The sequence below is a fragment of the Montipora foliosa genome, chromosome 8, assembly GCF_036669935.1.
Source record: "Montipora foliosa isolate CH-2021 chromosome 8, ASM3666993v2, whole genome shotgun sequence".
Lineage (NCBI taxonomy): Eukaryota > Metazoa > Cnidaria > Anthozoa > Scleractinia > Acroporidae > Montipora > Montipora foliosa.
In genome coordinates, this window is record NC_090876.1 from 50,939,396 (window position 1) to 50,959,395 (window position 20,000).

General features: G+C 40.2%; 3 protein-coding genes across 3 annotated transcripts in view; all 3 read right to left on the reverse strand.

Moving 5' to 3' along the window:
* LOC138013001 (tubulin beta-4B chain-like) overlaps window positions 1–6,411 on the reverse strand; it is a 7,423-nt gene extending 1,012 nt beyond the window's left edge. Inside the window, exons 1-7 of the mRNA XM_068859959.1 lie at window positions 6,226–6,411; window positions 5,611–5,719; window positions 5,390–5,500; window positions 4,432–4,676; window positions 3,157–3,369; window positions 2,498–2,775; window positions 283–499 (exon numbers count right to left, since the gene is read on the reverse strand). Coding sequence (XP_068716060.1) covers window positions 283–499; window positions 2,498–2,775; window positions 3,157–3,369; window positions 4,432–4,676; window positions 5,390–5,500; window positions 5,611–5,719; window positions 6,226–6,282 — 1,230 coding nt within the window. The 5' untranslated portion in view covers window positions 6,283–6,411. The remainder of the gene's footprint in view (window positions 1–282; window positions 500–2,497; window positions 2,776–3,156; window positions 3,370–4,431; window positions 4,677–5,389; window positions 5,501–5,610; window positions 5,720–6,225) is intronic.
* A 534-nt stretch (window positions 6,412–6,945) lies between these two features.
* LOC138012734 (polypeptide N-acetylgalactosaminyltransferase 1-like) lies at window positions 6,946–16,678 on the reverse strand. The gene is made up of 9 exons (XM_068859607.1): window positions 16,240–16,678; window positions 15,394–15,566; window positions 14,565–14,940; window positions 14,175–14,292; window positions 13,919–14,091; window positions 11,397–11,553; window positions 10,691–10,795; window positions 10,435–10,581; window positions 6,946–8,240 (listed from the first exon to the last, which is right to left on the reverse strand). Exons 1-9 carry the CDS (start codon window positions 16,629–16,631, stop codon window positions 8,052–8,054), a joined length of 1,830 nt encoding a protein of 609 aa, XP_068715708.1. The 5' UTR covers window positions 16,632–16,678; the 3' UTR covers window positions 6,946–8,051.
* Window positions 16,679–16,872: 194 nt separating this feature from the next.
* LOC138012735 (corepressor interacting with RBPJ 1-like) overlaps window positions 16,873–20,000 on the reverse strand; it is a 13,821-nt gene continuing 10,693 nt past the window's right edge. The window contains exons 9-10 of the mRNA XM_068859608.1: window positions 19,705–19,796; window positions 16,873–18,614 (exon numbers count right to left, since the gene is read on the reverse strand). Of these exons, the coding sequence (XP_068715709.1) occupies window positions 18,155–18,614; window positions 19,705–19,796 (552 nt within the window). The 3' untranslated portion in view covers window positions 16,873–18,154. The remainder of the gene's footprint in view (window positions 18,615–19,704; window positions 19,797–20,000) is intronic.

Consider the following 20,000-nt stretch of genomic DNA (forward strand, 5'->3'; position numbering starts at 1 on the left):
CGCGAAATTATTAAATCACAAGTTGTTGGGAAAGTCACGGTAATTAAAAAAATAACGCTAATTTTAGTGTTTTTCCTATTTTCAACATGTTCTTCCCAATTTTTTTTTTTTTGATTGTTCAGCTGGTTCCAAGACGCTATATTCAAACCGTAAAATGCCAAGACGTTTAAAAACATGACTTCCATTTAAATACCACCATTGTTGATGTCGTTTTCATTGATCTTCAGTTGCCTATCATAAGTAGACCACATTCAGTTCCTTGTTTGCATACCCCTCCCTTACCTCAGTGAACTCCATTTCGTCCATCCCCTCCCCAGTATACCAGTGAAGGAAAGCCTTTCGTTTGAACATGGCGGTAAACTGCTCGCTAATTCTCTTGAACAGTTCTTGGATGCTGGTACTATTGCCTATGAAAGTAGCCGACATTTTCAGCCCGCGAGGTGGTATGTCGCATACCGCAGTTTTCACGTTATTCGGAATCCACTCCACAAAGTACGTGCTGCAAGGTTAAGAAGAATATAGAAATTGTCGTTACATCTCCGCACTTCCTTCTTCAGATTCTTTATTCTATTATTTGAGCGTAGATACTTGTATAGACGGACATCTTGCAAGTGGCAACGTAAAAAGAAATACAAATTTCATATTGGTCAGGAATAGGCATTACCCGCAACTAGCAAAGCACTTCGGGGCAAGCAATGCTCTGTATTTTTATTTTCTTTTTTTCTTTTAATGTACCTCTGTGTTACAAATTTACATGTCTAAATCCAACTGACGCCTGTTTCTCGCTAACCACTTGGTTGTTTCTGGTGCCAATAATTCTTAAAGTGCTACTATGATAAAAAAAATTCACTGCCCTTTTTCCTTCAGATTTTGAAAGCGTGTTTGCTTCACACCTGACTAGCAGAATTTTGAGATTCGAATTTTATCCAAAGGCTGTTTTCTTTGAGTGCAAGTTTTGGATTTCACGGTCCGCTATTACTCACGTTCAAGACTGACCGATTGAATCTCAGAGGGTTGGATAGAGGATAAGATGGCGTCAAAGACTCGCTAGCTTAAACGGTAAAGACTTGTTTCCTTATCTCAAAGTGCCCTTGGACGTGAGGTGCCTGGGAATGAAATTAAATCACTGGAATCGTAATGTAAAATGCAGACTGAGGTTAGAAATGTTAACCTTAGGCCAATTAAGGCCTAAAACAATATTTAGGCTTAATTGTTAGCATTCCGATTCCCAGTGATTTAATTTAATTCCCAGGCACCTCACGTCCAAGGGCACTTTGAGATATGGAAACAAGTCTTTACCAGCTTAAACTTGCAGCGTGTAAACGCAGCTTATTATACATCCAAAACGCGAGTTTACAGTCAACCCAGGTCACGCGTGAACAGTATCTTGAACATTTGATCGAAGTCTTCCAATCAATGCGCTACTTTCACTGACGTAACGAAAATCACATCGGAAAATCGCAGATCGGATTGAAAGATCTCCTTGAAATATGGATAGAACTTTTCTGGAGGTAAGAAATTGCAAGGGCGACAATCTGTGCTTTATCTATTCGTCCCTTCTTGTTCTTGTTGACAAACCCGGTATGCTTCGCCTATCGCATATTCCATCATTAAGCAACCTTTCACGAATTTCCCTTGAATACATGCTAGGTTTCGTTAACTTGAACAGCTCAATAGATTCAAGGTCGTCGTCTTAAAGTTTAGAAGAATATGTTCGACCCCCTTGACCAAAGGCATCATATGATTGTACCGTACGTCTCATAATGTCGAATGATTTGCCAAACCGCTCCTTTAGTGACACGAGCTGATCTAGAGATTAGAGATGGTCCCTCTCTAACGAAAGAAAAGCCCATTATACGTCTTCTTGTTTCCTTATTTACAGGTCTGCCTGGCTTGTATTCGCGACCAAAGGAATTGACGGCTGCTGGTCTGATCATTTTGAAAAAGCGCGGGCAAACTCCAAATCGCTCTTCGATTTTCCAGATGTCGTTCCAAATCTTCGGAAACAACAGGAAATGCCCAAATATGGAAAACAAGAATTCGTTATGTGAATTGAATGTTCACGCGTGACCTGGGTTGACTGTAAAAGTCTGAAAGCTCGAAACTCCCGTGCTGCATATTAATATAGGCGCGTGCACACGCATTGCATTTTTAAACTGGTGAGTGTTTTTAAACTGGTGAGTGTTTTACACGTCGTGATCTTATCCTCGATCCAGCTCTCGCACGATTTTTAAGTTAGTAATGGCGGACGATTAATTAGGAAAATTTCAGTCAGAATAAAAAGGTGTCTTTTTGAAATGAAGGCTTAAATAAGTAGCACTTTAAATATGTATTAAATAATAATAATAATTAGTTATTTATGATAAATTTGTTTTTGTTGTAGACCAGTATCTTGAAATCAGCTCTGTCTTTTCATTGAATAGATTTGTGGCAGTGCTTATTGTTGTAACGAGGCTCACTAGCACTCGGTAATGGCCTGGGATAGAATGTCACAAACCTGTTTTTGTTTTGAATGTTCAGCATCTGCTCGTCGACTTCTTTCATGGACATCTTGCCACGAAACATGGCGGCCACTGTGAGGTATCTGCCGTGCCTGGGATCACATGCCGCCATCATGTTCTTATTGTCAAACATCTGTTGTGTCAACTCGCTTACAGTCAGTGCGCGGTATTGCTGGTTGTCACGACTGGTTAGTGGCGCGAAGCCTGGGATGAAGAAATGGAGGCGAGGGAATGGGACCATATTGACAGCAAGCTTCCTGAGATCGGCGTTCAACTGTTGAGAGAAGATATTTCTCCTAATACTTTGGGCTCTTACCTTCCTTGTTCTATTTGTGTCCAACAGATCTCTTACCATCCCCTTTTTTGGGGAGAGCCTGGGATGGGAAGAGTTTGTTGGGGAGGGGCAAGTGGGAGCTGGGAGGAGATGGTTGTATAATCAGCCCCATGTTTCGCCCGTTCAAGGATTTTTTTGCCCTTCTGCCTCGTCTTAGACTTCTTTACATTGTCTTTACTTTTTGAAAGCATCTATTGATGGGAACATGTACCAATTGAACCTTAGGTTAACGTGAAATGAAGGTTTTGGAACAGCTGAGAGCCTTAGAAGCCAACAGGAGGAGGAGCAAATTATGTTGTCTTAGTTGTCAGTCTTTCTTACCTGGCCTGGGAAACGAAGACAGGTTGTAACTCCACTCATCGTCGCGGATACCAAATGATTTAAGTCCCCATATGTGGGCGTGGTCATCTTGAGGGTTCGAAAGCAGATGTCATACAGAGCCTCGTTGTCAATACAGAAAGTCTCGTCTGTGTTCTCAACCAACTGGTGAACAGACAGCGTTGCATTGTACGGTTCGACAACTGTGTCCGAAACCTGAGCGAGAAAATGACAACAATTCATGAAGAACGATTTTACAATTCTCTCCTTGAGAGAGGGAACACGACGACAACGGACGTTTCACTGTTACTAGAAGCCCATCAAGCTGTTACATATTAGACGAAATAAGTATGAAAAGAACGAATCGGGAACAACGTTGAATCATCGTACTAAATTTATAGTGATCTTGTCTCTAAAGAGTACTTGTTAGTACAAGGTTAGAAGTGGAATGTAACCGATAAATCTTATTTCTTTATCGACACTCTTAAAAGTTAAATTCAAATTCCACGACTCTCGAATTTGAAAAGGTTTATCTTTATGTATCTTGGAAATAAGTCGTTGAGAATTTTGAGTCAGCTCATACACTACAAGAAGGCCTGACGCTAAGAACTACCCGAAGTGCAGTTTCTCGGGCAATTTGATCCTTTGTTTTTGTCAGTTAAATTAAAATGCAAATTGGAGAATGACATTATCATATTACTCACTAAAGATGCAATGTTTAATGTTAACACAACTAAAACTTGTACAAGTTTTAAATTTAGAGAATTGCGGAAAGTCCGAACCTGTGGTGTTCCCAGTTCTTTCGTATCCATGATGAGAAGGATTGCGAGTCGGTATTTAATAATTGTTTTATATTAATTAATTATCATTCTCTAAGGTCGTGTTCTATTGGGATCAACCGTTTTTAGTTGGTTGAGTTGGTTGGGTTTTTTCGTGTTCTATTGGGAAAAAACCGTTTTCGGTTGGTTTGGTTGATCAACTTTTTCAAACGGCATCAAACTAAGGTTGAAACGGTCGAAAAAGCATTGGCAGCAACTGCTGTCGTTTACGGGGGCCATTTAAAGACGGCCGCGGGCTCCTGCCGTGTTGCTTTCAGGCCTCAACTTGTCAACGCTGAGAAGTCTGGTATTAACTATTCCAAGGAGTTACCGCGTTTCAACCGAAAACGGTTGGAAAAGTGTTCTATTGGGAAACCTCAACCGCTCCAACCGAAACCGGTTGCGGTTGAAACGGTTGATCCCAATAGAACACGACCTAAATTTCACTTCACTCACATACCTTGGGCGATGGCACCACGCTGAATGACGTCATTATCCGGTCAGGATATTCTTCTCGAATTTTCGAAATGAGAAGGGTACCCAGTCCTGCACCAGTACCACCCCCAAGGGAATGCGTTAGTTGAAAGCCTTGTACGCAGTCGCAACCTTCAGTTTCTCGACGAACGACATCTAGTACCGAGTCCACCAGCTCGGTTCCTTCAGTGTAATGCCCTTTCGCCCAGTTATTTCCAGCTCCACTCTGACCTGTCATACGAATAGTTCAAACGTGAAGTATTTCCCAAACGATATTGCTCATGTTAATTACGAAGGCCTGAATTGGACATGGTTTGTGTGACACAATGAATCACTGAGAAGATCGTGTAAGACCAGAGCATCAGAATTGCAGAATTGCAGCTCGCGTGGATTTGTGGCACGAGTGCTTACGTTGTAAGTTTCCCATCATGCTGTATGCTATTTGAAAAACTTTTAAGAGCTTATCGAAACGTGCCAAAAAATCTAGCGTCTCTTCAACAAACCAACAGATAGCGATTATCATGAGACCACAGACAGCTGTGCGCCAACTAATGCATCCACAAGAACACACTTTTTATCATGCAGATTACAACTGACTAAACTGAATAAACTCGTTACGTTTTCAAATTAACAAGTCTCTTAAATTTAAATACAAAGGGCTCAATAAACGATTAAAATCAAAGCTCTTGGGAGGGACGTTGCTCTACTTTCCTTGTTTCGCTACCAAAGAAAGTCAATATTAATTTTCTTCAGTGACTGCGTCCTGTCTATTATTCACGGTGATTTTTTTTCGTTCTTTACTTATGCCTGTTTCGGCTTTGTAATATAATTTGAATATTGTTAACTTTAATATTTGTCGCTATTTTTTTTGTGTTTTAAATTTTCAAGCAAAGTGGTTGATAGTAGGAAAAAGTGGATAATCGCTAATTCAATTAAATTCTCACCAAATACGAAGTTATCGGGTCGAAACAGCTGTCCAAATTGACCTGCTCGTACGGAATCCATGGTCCCTGGTTCCAAATCCACGAGGACAGCTCGCGGAACATACTTTCCACCTGTCGCGTGTGAGAGAGATTTTAGAAGTCATTTCAGCTTTCACTGCACTGAATAACGAGATGGTGGATGGTCAGTTCACCTTAGGTGTCGAGAAAATGATTTTGCTTACCAGTAGCTTCATTGTAATAAACATTGATTCGTTCCAGCTGAAGATCTGAATCACCGTTGTATGTTCCGCATGAGTCAATCCCGTGTTCGTCCGAAATCACTTCCCAAAACTGTGAGGGAAAATTATGCGATCAATACGTGAGAAGTGAACTACCAATATTTGGTATTGTTTGATACAAAAAGCTGCGAACTTAGCTTTTCGTCAGCGAATTTGACCACGATAATGTTTCGCATGTTCTGAGTTGGTTTGTTGGAGTTAAAAAGTACTGTTTATTCTGCCATTAAAAGATCGAGTGTCAAAGTTTTGTTCAAGTTTGCTTCAAGACTAAATGTAAACTTTGTGAAAACATCTTCTTTAACTCATTCAATCTCTGCATACAAGTATTTTTTTAGACTTTTTATATCAGCCGTGTGGTAAAGGTCAAAAAGTCATATTATTCATTTGTCTTTGAAAATGAACGAAAAGTCCCTGCCACATATCCCCTCAGTTTACGTAATTCGCGCAAGTTTACAATCTCGTCTTTCTTTTTCACAAGAGGCGCTATTCACGTTTTTTATTTCGTTAAAAAAACACCTCAGGAACGTTCAGTTAAGAGATCAAGATTAACTTACTTACCTTAGCCCCGATCTGATTTCCGCACTGACCGGCCTGTAGATGGACAATTTCTCGCATAGTGACTAAAAATACCAAGTCAAGACCTCTCTTCTCTGAACCGCTCACAAAACTTGTCTTATGGAGTTTGCCTCACAAAGGGTGTGGCGAGAACAATGTTTTATCATTTCTGCAAAGGCGCGTCTTTTTGACATTTCTTGTGTTATTTCTGCAAATTCTCCACACCGCTTTGCCAATTGACCCCATTGGTGGATTTCATCAGCTTTTTTTCACAAATGCGATGTGCCATTAAAAATTTAAAGATAATAGTCAATATCACTAACCCTCTGAAATTCAGTACAGCTGATTTAGATCAATGAATAATTTTTCTTGCGACAAAAAGGCGATGTGTTATTACTATCACGATTTTGTGGCTTTCGGGTTTCTCCGCATTCTTGCGAAGTTTTAAAAAGATGGCTTAAATCAAACTCATTTTGTGATTTATTTCTGCGTGGGGTGCATATTCAAGATTATTTGTGTTCTCACTGTTAATTTTAGAGCAATCTCAGCGATTTTGCCCTCTGAACAGAAGTAGATGTGAGATCCTTAAATCAATGAATTATTTTCTGGCCAACATTGAAAAGAACAGCCGAAAAATGTTAAAATATTTAATACCTTTAAAATTAATGCAGCTGGCGAGTCGATTGTTTTCAAAGTTCTTTTGTGTTGCAAAGCCAAGTTATCGACTTCATAGTATTTTTAAACCTTGTCAGCCAGAGATGGCGCATTGACAAAGACCTGTTAAGTGATGTGGCTTTAGAAATGATTGGTGATGTCACAATAAACCCTTACTTTCACATTTTTTCTCAAGTTCTGGGTTTACGACTGGAATCATTCTCGAGCGCGGACTTTTCCCCTTTGAGAAGTAACACCTGTGGCTCTGTGAAAATAGATTCCAACAGAGATTGTGTGAACTGCATAAATCGTTCAATACGGCAACGCTGAGAAAGCGCCATCTTCGGACACCCAGGAGGAAATATAGTGAAGGCGAGGAGGGAATGAGCGAAAGGACGATCAGAAGAGCCCTGCGTTCTCTATATCCAGCGGGTAATTAGATGTACCGTGATTTCAATAAGCGTCACGAAGTGTCCCCTAGCTCTTCTCCCCAACTTCAACATCACTCGCAACTGGGAATGCAGACAATTCACCCTAACCCTTACAATAGCACTCTTTTCAATTGGCGTCACTATCTAGCGCGCTAAGCATTGTGGGATTAATATGCGGACAAATTAAGACAATGACATTTTAGTGATGTTTGTCCGCATTTCAATCCCACAATGCTTAGGTAAAGGCAAGGGTAAGGTGGTGTATATCACAATTGGGCGTGTATGTAATTACGTACATTTTTGGCCATAAGTGGGATTCTCCTCGCTATTGCCGTCCTGGCTGCCTCTCTTCACCTTTAAAAGTTAACAATTCTTCCAGGCAGTCAGCCCTCTCCGTACCACTGTATTATTACTTTTTATGTAACTATATTTAAAGGTCTTGAGTTGGGGTAAATAAAGGGTTGTGCTTGTGATTGTGTTCCGAAGATGAGCAATAGAAAGACACGAAAATACACATGACCATCTGAGTTTCTTGTAAAAATCTGATAACTTTATAAATTAGAGCTAAGCAACCATAAAATGGCTTTTTTGATGAGGTTGGCCATCAAGTTGTAAGGAGTGCTGGCTTCCGAGATTAGTCAAGAGACTCGGTTCTTCCTGCTGATTGGTAATTGCGTAGCAAAAGTGGCCAATGGTGTTCTATTGCGCATGTCAAACTGACGAACGCGACCTTTTGTTGTTGACTCATTCAGGTGAGTCTTCGATTCCTCGCACATCTTTAGTTGATTCTTCGTTTGTAGAGTTAAACTTCTGGTAGCGCGAAAATCTCCATTGCTGGGATCTCTTACGCCTTTTACAAGGGTTAACAATCAAGTTCTGTCTGTTTTTTGATATATCCAAGCATGTCTCGGTCCACACGTGCATAATAGTTCCCTGAAAAATAAAAGGTCTTAACATCCATGTCGATGAATCTCAATTGATGGTGTTTTCATACTGCCTTTCATTCAGTGCAATAAGAGAGGCTTCGTTTTTCTATCCTATTTGTTACTTAGTTTCCTGCTAAACAACTAAAAATGGGATACGGCGGAACCATTCTGCTGAGATTTAAGAATAAAATAATTTTCAGTATTCGAAGTTCAAAAAACAATGTTAAAAAATCCAATCTTTCGTTCGGCTCAACCGAACTTAATCAAGCACAATTAAACATATGAATGTGAAGAAGGGTTATCTCACGTCAAATGCCCATTTCCGAGTTGCTGCATGCCTCAGTTTCAAAGCGAGTCCTGGTGCACAACCATTCAAATGTAAATGAGTTGCGTATTCTTATGTAAATCAAACTCATTTCCCTTACAATATCATATATCATATATCTTATCATATATCTTTATTTACCCTCGGATTTTTAGAGTAGCTTGGTGTAGCTAATTTCTCCGAGCATTTACCCTCCCAACCATGATACATCACAGAAGACAGACCACAACACCGGGAACTACATGCCCTACTCTTTGCGACAAGTGTGTGGGTTCTTTTACGTCCCACAGGATTATGAACATTGAAGGGTTGTGAGACGGGACCTCCGGCTTATCGTCCTTATCCGAGAAGACTAGAGAGTCTAACCATTTGCAGATGTAATTACAAAGGCCGCACTTTCTCCTCAGTTATTTAAAGACCCTGAGTGTTGGTCCGGCCGGAATTGAACTCACGACCTCCCGCGTGACAGCCCGGTGCTCAACCAACTGAGCCACCGGTGCGCGGTAACCCTAACCCTAACCCTAACCCTAACCCTAACCCTAACCCTAACAATAGTTGAGCATCAAGACTCACTTCGAAACCGAGACTAACAAGAACTCGGAAATGGCCCATTTAAGTTCATTTAGTTCTTGAGGGGACTAAAATCATGTCATAGATGTTGACTAATTCGAAGCCATTGTCTCTATTCAAAGAGGGCTATCGTAACACGATCTCAAATAAATAGAAACGTGCAATGGCTTCGAATCAGTTTAAGTAATTTTAGTTAAAGAAATTTTCGTTTCGTTCTCCAGCAGAAGTGGCCGGCTTGGCATGCAGTGATGTCTCTAAATGATGATGATGTAGTAAGGCTAACTTTCACATGGTTCATATGGGGTAGAAACCTAGCACTTCACATCAGTACACTCTAATCAGTTCAACTAAAAGATCCTTTACTACTAGGAGAAAGGAACATATGAGGAACTTAAAGCATTGTACTAAAGGCTCAAATGTCGCAAAACACGCGTGGACTTTTAATCATGATATTGACTTTAACAATTCTAAAATCATTGACAAAGCGAACAACCGGAGTAGAAAGACATTGGAGTCATGGCACACGGCAAAAACTGTAGGGGCAGACAACAATTCGTGGCCGCTCCCAAGACAATATCACATTCTCTTAAAGAAACACTAATTTTCTTAGCATTTTAAACATTCTTTCTACCACATGCTTTTATCCTTTAATTTATGCGAATTTTTCGTTATATTTAAATTTCTTTCACTTTTAGGCTTCACACATTTTTATCCGTTGAAGGCAGCAGTTCAGTCTGTCGAAAGCTCATAGTTTTTCAAAACTTTTTACCAGAGAACGATTTTACTTTTTTCTTAGCATGAATCCTGGTAACGGATCTTCAATATTTTTACCTAATCAGTTAAGTCTGTTCAAATGTAAGTGCTACACGGCCAACGTTTGCAAAAACGTAATCCTTCCTTGTGCTTGTACATGTTCATTGCCGTGACTTTAACATCTTCACTTCCCACGGCTTGCTCCCGTCTGACCTTGTAGCTCAGTCGGTAGAGCAGCGGTGATCTAACCCGAAGGTCGTGGGTTCAATTCCTACCCTGGTCAGAGTTTTTCTCTTTCCTCGTGTGGGCCCATTTCCATTAGTAGGTCTAACGCTCACATGGTTCATATGGGGTAGAAACCTAGCACTTCACATTACACTCTAATCAGTTATGATGTGTGAAGCCACCTAAGCAGAAACAGCCATAAGTCAAAAAGGGACTTCGCCGAGTGCTGGAATATGTAGATGTATGTAGTAGTAGATGGCCTTTTAAATATTTTTTAGAATACCTGATATTAATTGATGCCTTAGAATAATTAAGTCATTGTTATTACTTTTTTCTTGTCGTGTTTCCATTCCTGGTTTCCCTTGAGTCCATGACAAGTGATCATTTCAACGAGGCTTCCTGGATCACCCCGCGGCGCATCTAGACACTTGTCATCGTTAAATTGGATTTCATTGTTCTTTGTAAAGGTGAAGAACTAAAAAAACACAAAAATTTCAATACTTGTTTAAAAACTTCAACAAGGATGTGAGGCAGCATTTCCAGAAAAACGCGTAGTCGTATTTTAGTCATTGGTAACGGCTGACCTGATTTCCTCCCATTCCGTGGCAGTTGTACAGCCCAATTTGCTCAATTCTTGAACCCTTTTCCCCAAGTGTGTCGACACAGAGGGAAGACGCTGGATTACGGATCTGAAACAGACAGAGCATGTTTTCAAGTAGATGGCAGATGTAGCTTCTCGAATTCATCTGTTTGTGTATTGGTGTGCTTACTGCATTTTATTCGGCCTAGCCAATGAGAAGAACGAATTACGAGATGCCACTCATTTTTTCCGCCCTTATTGCCGGCTGCAGGTATTTGCTTGGCGACCCTGAATGATTTTAGGCAAATTATTGTTGTCTTGAGGGCTGTTAAGTGAAAGGCCTCTTCAAGAGCTATGAAGAAGGCTGTTATATTTCTTGAATTTTTAATTCAGTGTGTGGTAAAACTAAAACAGTAGTCGGAATTACTTTGTCCAAGAATGTAAAGTAAACCAATTTGGATTTAAGGAAAATACAAGATATCATTGCCAAGCGCAAACAAAGTCGGTGAGCTAGCAACGATCCGCTTTTTGCATGACGTCCGATTAGTGTTGAGAGACGATTGGCCGGAGATCACGTGAGATTTAAGACCGATCATATGGCCCAGTAAGACACGATAAGCACGATTTCCATACAGGTGTCACTCACTACACTCAAGAGGAAATTCTGCTTTAATTAAAGCCGAGCCGAGAGCACTAATTTTGGACTTTACCTCGCCTTGAGCCGGAGGATTGGGATCCACTGATGCCAGATCTGGAAACACGTTTTGTAAATACCACTTGAAGCTTTTACAGCCCAGTCTTTTTCGTAACGCGAGACGCTCACTGATATCACCGATGTCAACGTTCCTCTCCTCCTCACTTTTTCTCCTAATGAAAAAAAAAAAAGATATCGACATTGGGATAATTCATCTTGTGACTTTTCGTTTTGATTTTTGTTTTTTTTTTAACAAAACCTTATGTCGTATTTCGGTCTTCATTCATGATCACCCAGAATTTACCGCACAAGTAGAGTAGTGTTGTTATAGACCATATTCGTATTCTCAGTATTGGACTGGAACTACAACGAGTTGCAAAATTGTTGAGACACCTTCATTAAAAAACACCTTTTCTAACTTCCAATACTCGGCGTATCTAGAATTTAAACCTTTCCCACTTCCTCTCCCCTCTCCCCCTTTCAATGTTGACTGCTTAAGTTTCCAACATTTTTTTGTCTTGCTAGCAACACTGATAAGGGGGGGAGGGGGGCTGCAGTGTGAGAGATAATAGGGAAATTAATAACGCCCCAAGAAGGTGAAGTGTCTCCACTATTTTTGCAACGTGTTGTAGCTTGCAATGGAGGCTAATGCGGGGAAATCTTTTCAAATGCAAATACTTACCTACAATAAGTCACCGGGTTGTAAGAGTGAGTGAGTGAGTGAGTGAGTGTGAGTCCGTGGTGTCAATTAGGCCCAAAGCGCGTGCATAAATCACGAAAATAAACGGGTCTGTTGGAAGCGTGCTTGAATTTTAACAAATGAGCCCCCAAATCGGCATGAATTTGTGACGCTGATGAATAACAAAGCAGCTTCTATTTCCAAAACGATGGAATTACCTGGTGATAAATAACCTCGTCTAGGAGAGTGAACATTGGTCAACCTCGAGAGTTTAACAATTGTGATCTTTGTGTTGAATTCGTACATTTCTTGTCGAACTTTACAACACTTGAAAGAAAGAAAAAAACAAAGTAGTCTAACAAAAACAAAACCCAGGTGTCTTGCTGTCATTTTGTCATAGAATGATGTATTTTTATTTCTTGAGTTTGTAGTAACACGCAAAGTAACTTGATCACAGACGGCCGCTGAAATCAATATCACTTTCGATTTTGCGATTTATTTGTGCAGCCAAAGGTATAATAGAAAAATTGAACGTAGCAAAAATCTCCCAAACTGTTTTTTGCTGATGGTAACTTTTTATATTCGCGGCACGAAATTTATGTGTTTTCATGTCGCAAATTTTGTTGCTGGTGGCATTTTTTTTATTCTCGATCGACTGTTCTGAAAATTTCCTTCTGCTCCTTCTAAAAACTGTGTATCGATATTTGCTTTACTTTTGCATCAATATTTGTTTTGCATAAAGCAGGCTAGCAAAATCTGTACCTTGCTTAGTTGGCATTTTTGAGCCTTAAAATAAAGTTTTCGGTGCTATGTTTCTGACAGCAAGTCGTATATTTTGAGGTCTCCCATTCAGATACCAACCCCACCGGACTAGCCTTAACTTCAGTGAAGTTTTGTTGCGGAAAGCTGTCGTACGCGCAGAGTACACGCTTAAACTTGCTGTGAAAAAGAAGTTGAAGCAAACTTCATGTCTGCCTTGAATCCAATATTTCTCGATTCCCTTCTATTTCCTCCAGTTTTTCTGGGTTTAGTATTTCTTTTCGGGGGCTATTTACCTAAGACATCTACCATAGCACTATAATGATTTACGACACCAAAACAATTTTGTACTATTATAGCTACATGTTACGCAAAGACAACTTGAATCTTTTGGAAAACAAAACGCAGCTCAGATGACAGTTATGGAATAAAGCACTGTGTCAAGTTACTACACTACCGCACGTACGCAATGCGTGCCTATTTTTAATGTATTTCGCCGCATTAGCCTCCATTGCAAGCTAATGTAGTTCCAATCCAATACTGAGAATACGAATGTTGTCCATTCTGCGATGAGGACTGCCAGCACCAGACCAATAGTTACAGTTTTTAAATAACGAAGGAAAATTTGCTGCTTTTGTAGTCATACGTGCAAATGCCTAGACAGTCTCTTCGGGTAATGACGGTAAACCGTAAGTCCCCGGGCTTCTCTTCTTGCAACTCCCTGGAGCGAGATCTGGTCGCGTGCCAAGGGACAGGAAGAGAGAACCTTGGAAAGGGGTTGTAGTTCGCGTCTTCACAATACTTTTGTGGAGACTTAAGAACACTATTCTGAAGGAGCGGTGATTAACAACCCCGGTTTGCAAGCAAATCGCTCATTTTATTTTCGCGCGACCCGTGAAAAAAAAATACTGCCTCTCCTTTATTGAAATGGCTCAGTTGATCGCCTTTTGTGCGTCTTTCACTTGTCACCGCCGACGCGATACCACAGATACCGTTGTTGGAAACTGACCACTTTATTGTAAGTCTTTACTGACTTTTCGCATCGCCTTGATCCCTGTGTCTTTCGGTATTTGTCGACATATCCTAACTTTTATACATACCTGTAGTAAATTTCCTTGTATTCGTCCATCCAAACCTCAGCTAAGCGGTTGAAATTCTTTGCTAAGGTCGTTTCAGTTCCATCAGGAAACTTGTAAGGAGATGTGTATTTACGAAACACGTGACCAACACGTGAACAAGGCACTATTTCAAGCTGACCTCCGCACATCCAAACCTAAGGGCCAAATAAAACAATTAACTGGTAGAGGAATAAAGGCAAGTTTCACAAAGAGTGTCATCCTTTTTGTAAATACTTACCCTGAAAGACAGTTCAAGGTTTTCTCCTCCCCATATGTCCATCTGATCATCATAAGATCCTAGATCGTAGAAATATTGTTTATGCATTGAAAAAAGGCCTCCTGCCATGGTAGGACTCCTAGAAAATAATAAACTTGATAAACCGCGCTGCCTTTTAAGAGAGGACATTAAATTCCGTCTTCTTTCAAACGGTGGACTAAACGCAATGGACGAAAGCAACTGAGTAAGTAGACATGATACCATGCAAGACGGCCGCATGTGTAAATTCGAGACCTCTCTAGCTATTGCTTGCGTCCACAGAAGGTCAGCGCGAAAAGGATGATGTGATTAAAACAACAATAAAGTGGAAAAATCTAATTACAGGTTAAACCTTAAATATTTGTAACATGCCTTATATAGTCTGTCTCATCTTCTCTTCTTTTTCTCTCTTCTTCGGGAATAGCTTTCCACGTGAAGAACAAATCCCACGAGAACCCTCCTCTTTCATGAATCACATCCGATGTTTGGTATCCAAAGTCATCCGCATTGATCACTTCAATAACCGGACAAACGACATTTGATCGATCCTGCGCAATTCTTACTAACAGTGGTTCCAGCCAACCCTCTGTAGCCTCGCAATGCGAGTCCAAAAAAGTTAAAACTTCTCCCCGAGAAATTTCAGCTCCGCGCAATCGTGCTCGTACCAGACCTTCCCTCCGTGGCATCCTAATAACTTTGACTTTTTCGAATTGCTGCAGTTGATCCTCAAGTGATTGCTGAAGATTTTCTGTTGGGTGAGAAAAAAAAAACAAAGACACGTTTTGATCAAACTTGTACGAGTGCTTTTCAGCCATTTTACAATCGTGGAAGTGTCATTCAACAGAGCTTGCAATGAATCAATAAGCCTTTTTCGATATATTAAAATTCAGCTTGGAAGAGAGGTTTAGAAGATGAAGATGAAGATAAAGACAAAGGAAAGTGGATGATACGTAAATAGTTTTCACATTCATTCCAACGTGTTTCTATTGCTTTAAAGTCCTCACTGCCTCACTATCAAATTTCGAAAATGGCCTATTAATTACTTGCATCCAGGTCAAGGGTGACTGAAACGGTGACGTATGCGAGTTGAAGAATCTGATTGGTCAATTACGGCTCGCAGTGTGAAATCTTACCTAAAGCACTGGAGTTGTTGTCGTTTCAATTTTTATCGCAGCAGCAACATAAACTGCACAAAACTCACCAAATTCACTGAAATCATCCACTAGAATAATATCTGCAAGGAGATGAGGAGGCGAACGATTCAAGACACTGTGCACTGTTCTAAGCAACACAGATAATGCTTCATTATGAAAACAGATTATGACGCTTGTGGTTGGTAGTTTAGTAGGATATTTCTTGTGTTTAGCACGACACCTGCAAAAACATAAACAAGTTTATTTAGTTTCAAATGATTTTCATCAAAACGCTGCAGATTGAGACATGACAAGGACCAAAGAGAGGAAGGCGTTTGATAGAAATTAAATCTCCTGAACACCTACAGTGTTCGAAGTCTCCAAGCGAGAATGATCATCGCAGATGCGAGTTACGTGAACAGTAAATAAAGTAGTCAGTGTACAATTCAGTTCAAAGTACTATCAAAAGAAGATCGAAAATAATGAACTTGGTAAACAAAATCAACAAACAAAACATAGAAAAAACGTCAGGCGTCAGGCTCTTACACTAAGCAGGGGGAAATGTCTCACTCCTACTTTTCTAGTGATCCAGTTCTTGATGTCAACTCTACTCGTGTTCTATGGTCATGGATTCCCTGGATTGACCTATAGACTATCGAGTTTCTGACGATTTACAATTGGTATTGTTGACTCTTCAAATTTGCTTTTCGTTGGTCGGTCTTTGCTTTTTTAACAGATACACATACAGCCTAGATAAAGTGCAAAATAAGTTAAACTGAAAAATAATGGAGGTTCGGCTACCAATGTCTCCGCTAGTATGAATCTGTTTTTGTTTTTTAACTATCCGGAGGTAAAAGTGCGTCTCAACAGTTGCTATTCGGCTCTGAAAAAATGATTGACTAAATTAAACTTACTTTGGTCCTCGGACATCTTTAAGAGTCCTATCAAGGCTGATATGGTCGCTAAGGATGACGTTAAAGGAATGATTGTCAAACACTTGTTCAGCCTCATCGTTGTAACGAGGTGGTAGGGTCGCTGGTTCCCCGTTTTCGCCAAGTCCTTGAATTACCTCCGTAAAGTAAGGCTCTAATTTCGAATATTTTCGTCCCCTTTGTTTTAAGTCGTTTTCGACGCGTGACCTCTTTTCGGGACCATTTGTGTTCACATTTGGTGACGGAATAAACGACTCTGCGTTGAATAAATTCACTTGATTGTTCACAACTGATAGGTAGTATAATATATCCACTGCAAGCCAGAAAAGAGAAGTCACAGTAATGACTTTGATAAACAGTCTTCGGTTTCTCATGATCAGGGGCTAATTTGTAGTGCAATTCACCAACAATTGTTGCACGCAGCATTCAGCCGGGGCAGTGATACGAGAAAAGAATTGGTCCTTTTTCGATCCTTTAGTAGCAAGCACACTTTTACGGGTTTCACCACAAGAGAATTAAAAAATGGGTAGTGAAGCTGTAAGGAAGGACATAACAGCTTTCAAAAGATGAATCAACAGAGACCGAAGAAGTTCGTTTCATGAAGTATTCATGTGGTCACTAGTTGTTGAACTTGTGTTTATTCAAAAGGTGCTTGAGGATCTCTCTGGTACCTGCTTAACACAGAAAAACGGAAGGAAGGGAGAGACGTTCCTCCTTCCTAAATTACAAATTATTTTTGATTTCTAGAGCACTTGGAAGGCTGTGACTGAAGCAGTTACTACATATCATGTTGGACACTTATGATGAATACACAACGAACCTGAGAAAGACCTTCAGCCCTCCTCTGTAGTTCTTATGAAAAACGTATCTGCACTACATATGCAATTGTTCTACCTTAAGTGGTTAGATTTTTTACAGTTATGAGCAAAAATTTGCAATTCCGTCAATCTCGCCTCGACGTGGCCAGTTCAAGGATTGCTTCAGGTGGTTCAGTTGAACCCTCAAAAATGAAATAAAAACAATTTAAAGCAAGTTCGCTCTCCGAGGAAAAACAAAAGTGCTCAAACATCGTTTACTTAGCGCATTTTTCGTATGAATTTAAAACAGAGAATTTTTGAAGATAGCTAACATCCTACAATCATCACTTATGCCGGTGAATAATCATCCGAGCCCACCTTCACCCACCGCATGAGATCGCAAGATAGTGGCACATTTGCTGATCCAGTTTTGACGCACTCACATTTAAGAGTTTTTTTCTTCGTTCTTTCCTACAATCTAGCCTAATAAGGCGTACATTTGAAGTAAAGCTATAGCCTTATTGGAGTAGAAAACCGCTTGGAAGAGGGGCAACCTCGTTCCAACAGTCGTTTCTCAGCTTTCCATGATAGACCCTGGAGAGGAGGACTGACAAGCGCTAAGAAAACTTGTCAAACCCTTGGCAATAAAGATCAAGGCCCAATAAAAACGGCTGGATAAGATGAAAATGTTGTTTGTCATTCTTTATGGCCAGAAATGAAAGGTTGCAAGGGATGGGGCACAATCAGTTTCAATCCCTCGAAGAAATTGTCGATTGGTTCTCTTGAAGTCCGCTTAAAATGCCACCACTGATTGTCCCGAACAGACCGTGCGACATGCACTAAAAATTGTCGTGGCGATAACAGAGGTAATCACATCTCAACTCTTGCATCACACATTGCTTTCGTTCATACATAATAATAAAATACGCTGTTATCTCATTCGTTTCTTTTCTCTTTGTATAAACCGACACATGTCCCCTGGATGTACATTTTCGTATCGCGTCCTTCCCTTTTTATTTGCAATCATGTAGTCTTGTATAGCGTTCCCCTTTATTTTTCTATCTTTTCCACGAGCTTCTGTGCCTGTTCTCTCTCCCTCTTCACCGCCTTTCCTTTCTGTCCCTCTCTTTGTAATGTCTCTGCTTCTTGGGGGAATCTTTGTCCTTCTCCGAATGTCTCAATTTCTTATCATCTCTCGATGGCGTTTTCCTATCGTGGTAGTCTTTATGCCTGTCCTTTTTAATTGAGTGTGTGTGTGTCTCGCTGTGGTGTCTATCTGCCGTCCTGTCGTGGCTTTCCCGTGGGTACTTTCTTCCCTGCATTTGATCTGTTTCCACCTGATCGTCTGACATTGAGTCGCTTTCATCAGATTCCCCTGACTTTCTTTTCTTTGCTTTTTTCTTCGGCTTTTTGCTTTTCCTTGGCTCAGAATCCGATGAATCACTCTCTTTGTCGTGCTTGACAGTGCGAGATTCTGACGATCTTTTTCTCTTCTTCTTTTTGTGCTTCTTGTGACCACTCTGCGCTTCTATCTCCTCTCGCTCTAGTCTATCCAGCTTTCTACAAAAACACGAAGGAAATGATACATTAACACGTTTTACCTCCGGATAAAAACGAAAAGAGCGCTTTTCAGGATGGACTAAGATCTTCAGACTTTTTCATTCGCACATGCGCAATGAATAAGTTTAACGGTGCAGAGATGGTACGTAGTAGGGCGAAGAACGTGAAAATTTCACGACAAAAATAATGTACTCGGCTACTTTTAAAATAAAGTGATTCAGATGAAACAAACAGGATTTTTTTACTGATCATATTGACTACACTTTTAAGCGTGCGAAAAGTGCCAACTCTGCTATTACTAGAATTGATAGTTTTGTTCTTCTGATTTGTCTGAACAGGAAAGTCGACAAGAACTTCACAAAGTAGCACGTTTGATAAGTGAAAGTTATCATTTGACCTCTTTAGCTTGTACGTTTTGTTTTCCCATTTCAGACCACGTGATCATTCTCCTTTTGTTTCTTCATGAGTTATTTGTATAAAAGCACGTGCATAAGACGATATTTGAAAGAAACTGTTCTCTGGAGTAACATCACGTGGCCTGAAATGGAAAAACAAAACGTACAAGCTAAAGAGGTCAATTAACTTCTTTGTGACAAAAATCTCTTCTGGGTGTCTCCAACATAAGAATCTGAAGTGGGGACGTCACGAATTCTTGGCTTTTCCCGTCTGTTGTTAGCAACTCTTTCAAAGTGTTGACACTTCATAAGAGAAAAGAAACATGCTCTTAAAATAAGACTGAAACACATTTTATTTCGCAAACTCGCATTCTGTAGCTTAAAGCATACTCAGTTTCAAAATGAACTACCTATTCCTGCGTTGGCAAAATGTATTGCGCAGAACAATACTGAGAAAATACTAGTGCTTTGTACATGAATTATTAAACAAATGACAACCATTACCTAAGAAAGTGATCCAAACAATTACCGACTCAGAGCAATGACAGCATTTAACAGAAATATTTCAACGTTTCAAGTTTTCAACAGTTGAGTGCTTAACTTAACAATCGGACACGTGATCTTATGCCACGTGACCATTTTAGTATGCCTTATACGGGTGGCGTGTCCAGGCCCCCCTTCCCTTATCCGATTACCTCAGAAGTTTTTTCTTCTGTTTGTCTGTTAGGGAAGCCAGAAAAACGGCTTCTGCGTCATCTTCATCGTCGTTGTCTGATGCCACAATTTGCTAAAAGACAAAAGTAACTATTTTTGAATGAAATCTCAGAAACTTGGAAACGTTTCCTAGGAGACACTAAGATAATACAATGCGCGACTGAGTGAGTGAACTCTTTATTTTATTACGGTACCAAGCAATAGCCAATGGCTAATGAACCTGTGGCCTTCAATCCGACCAGACCAAAACACCGGGATTTACATGCCCTACTCTTTG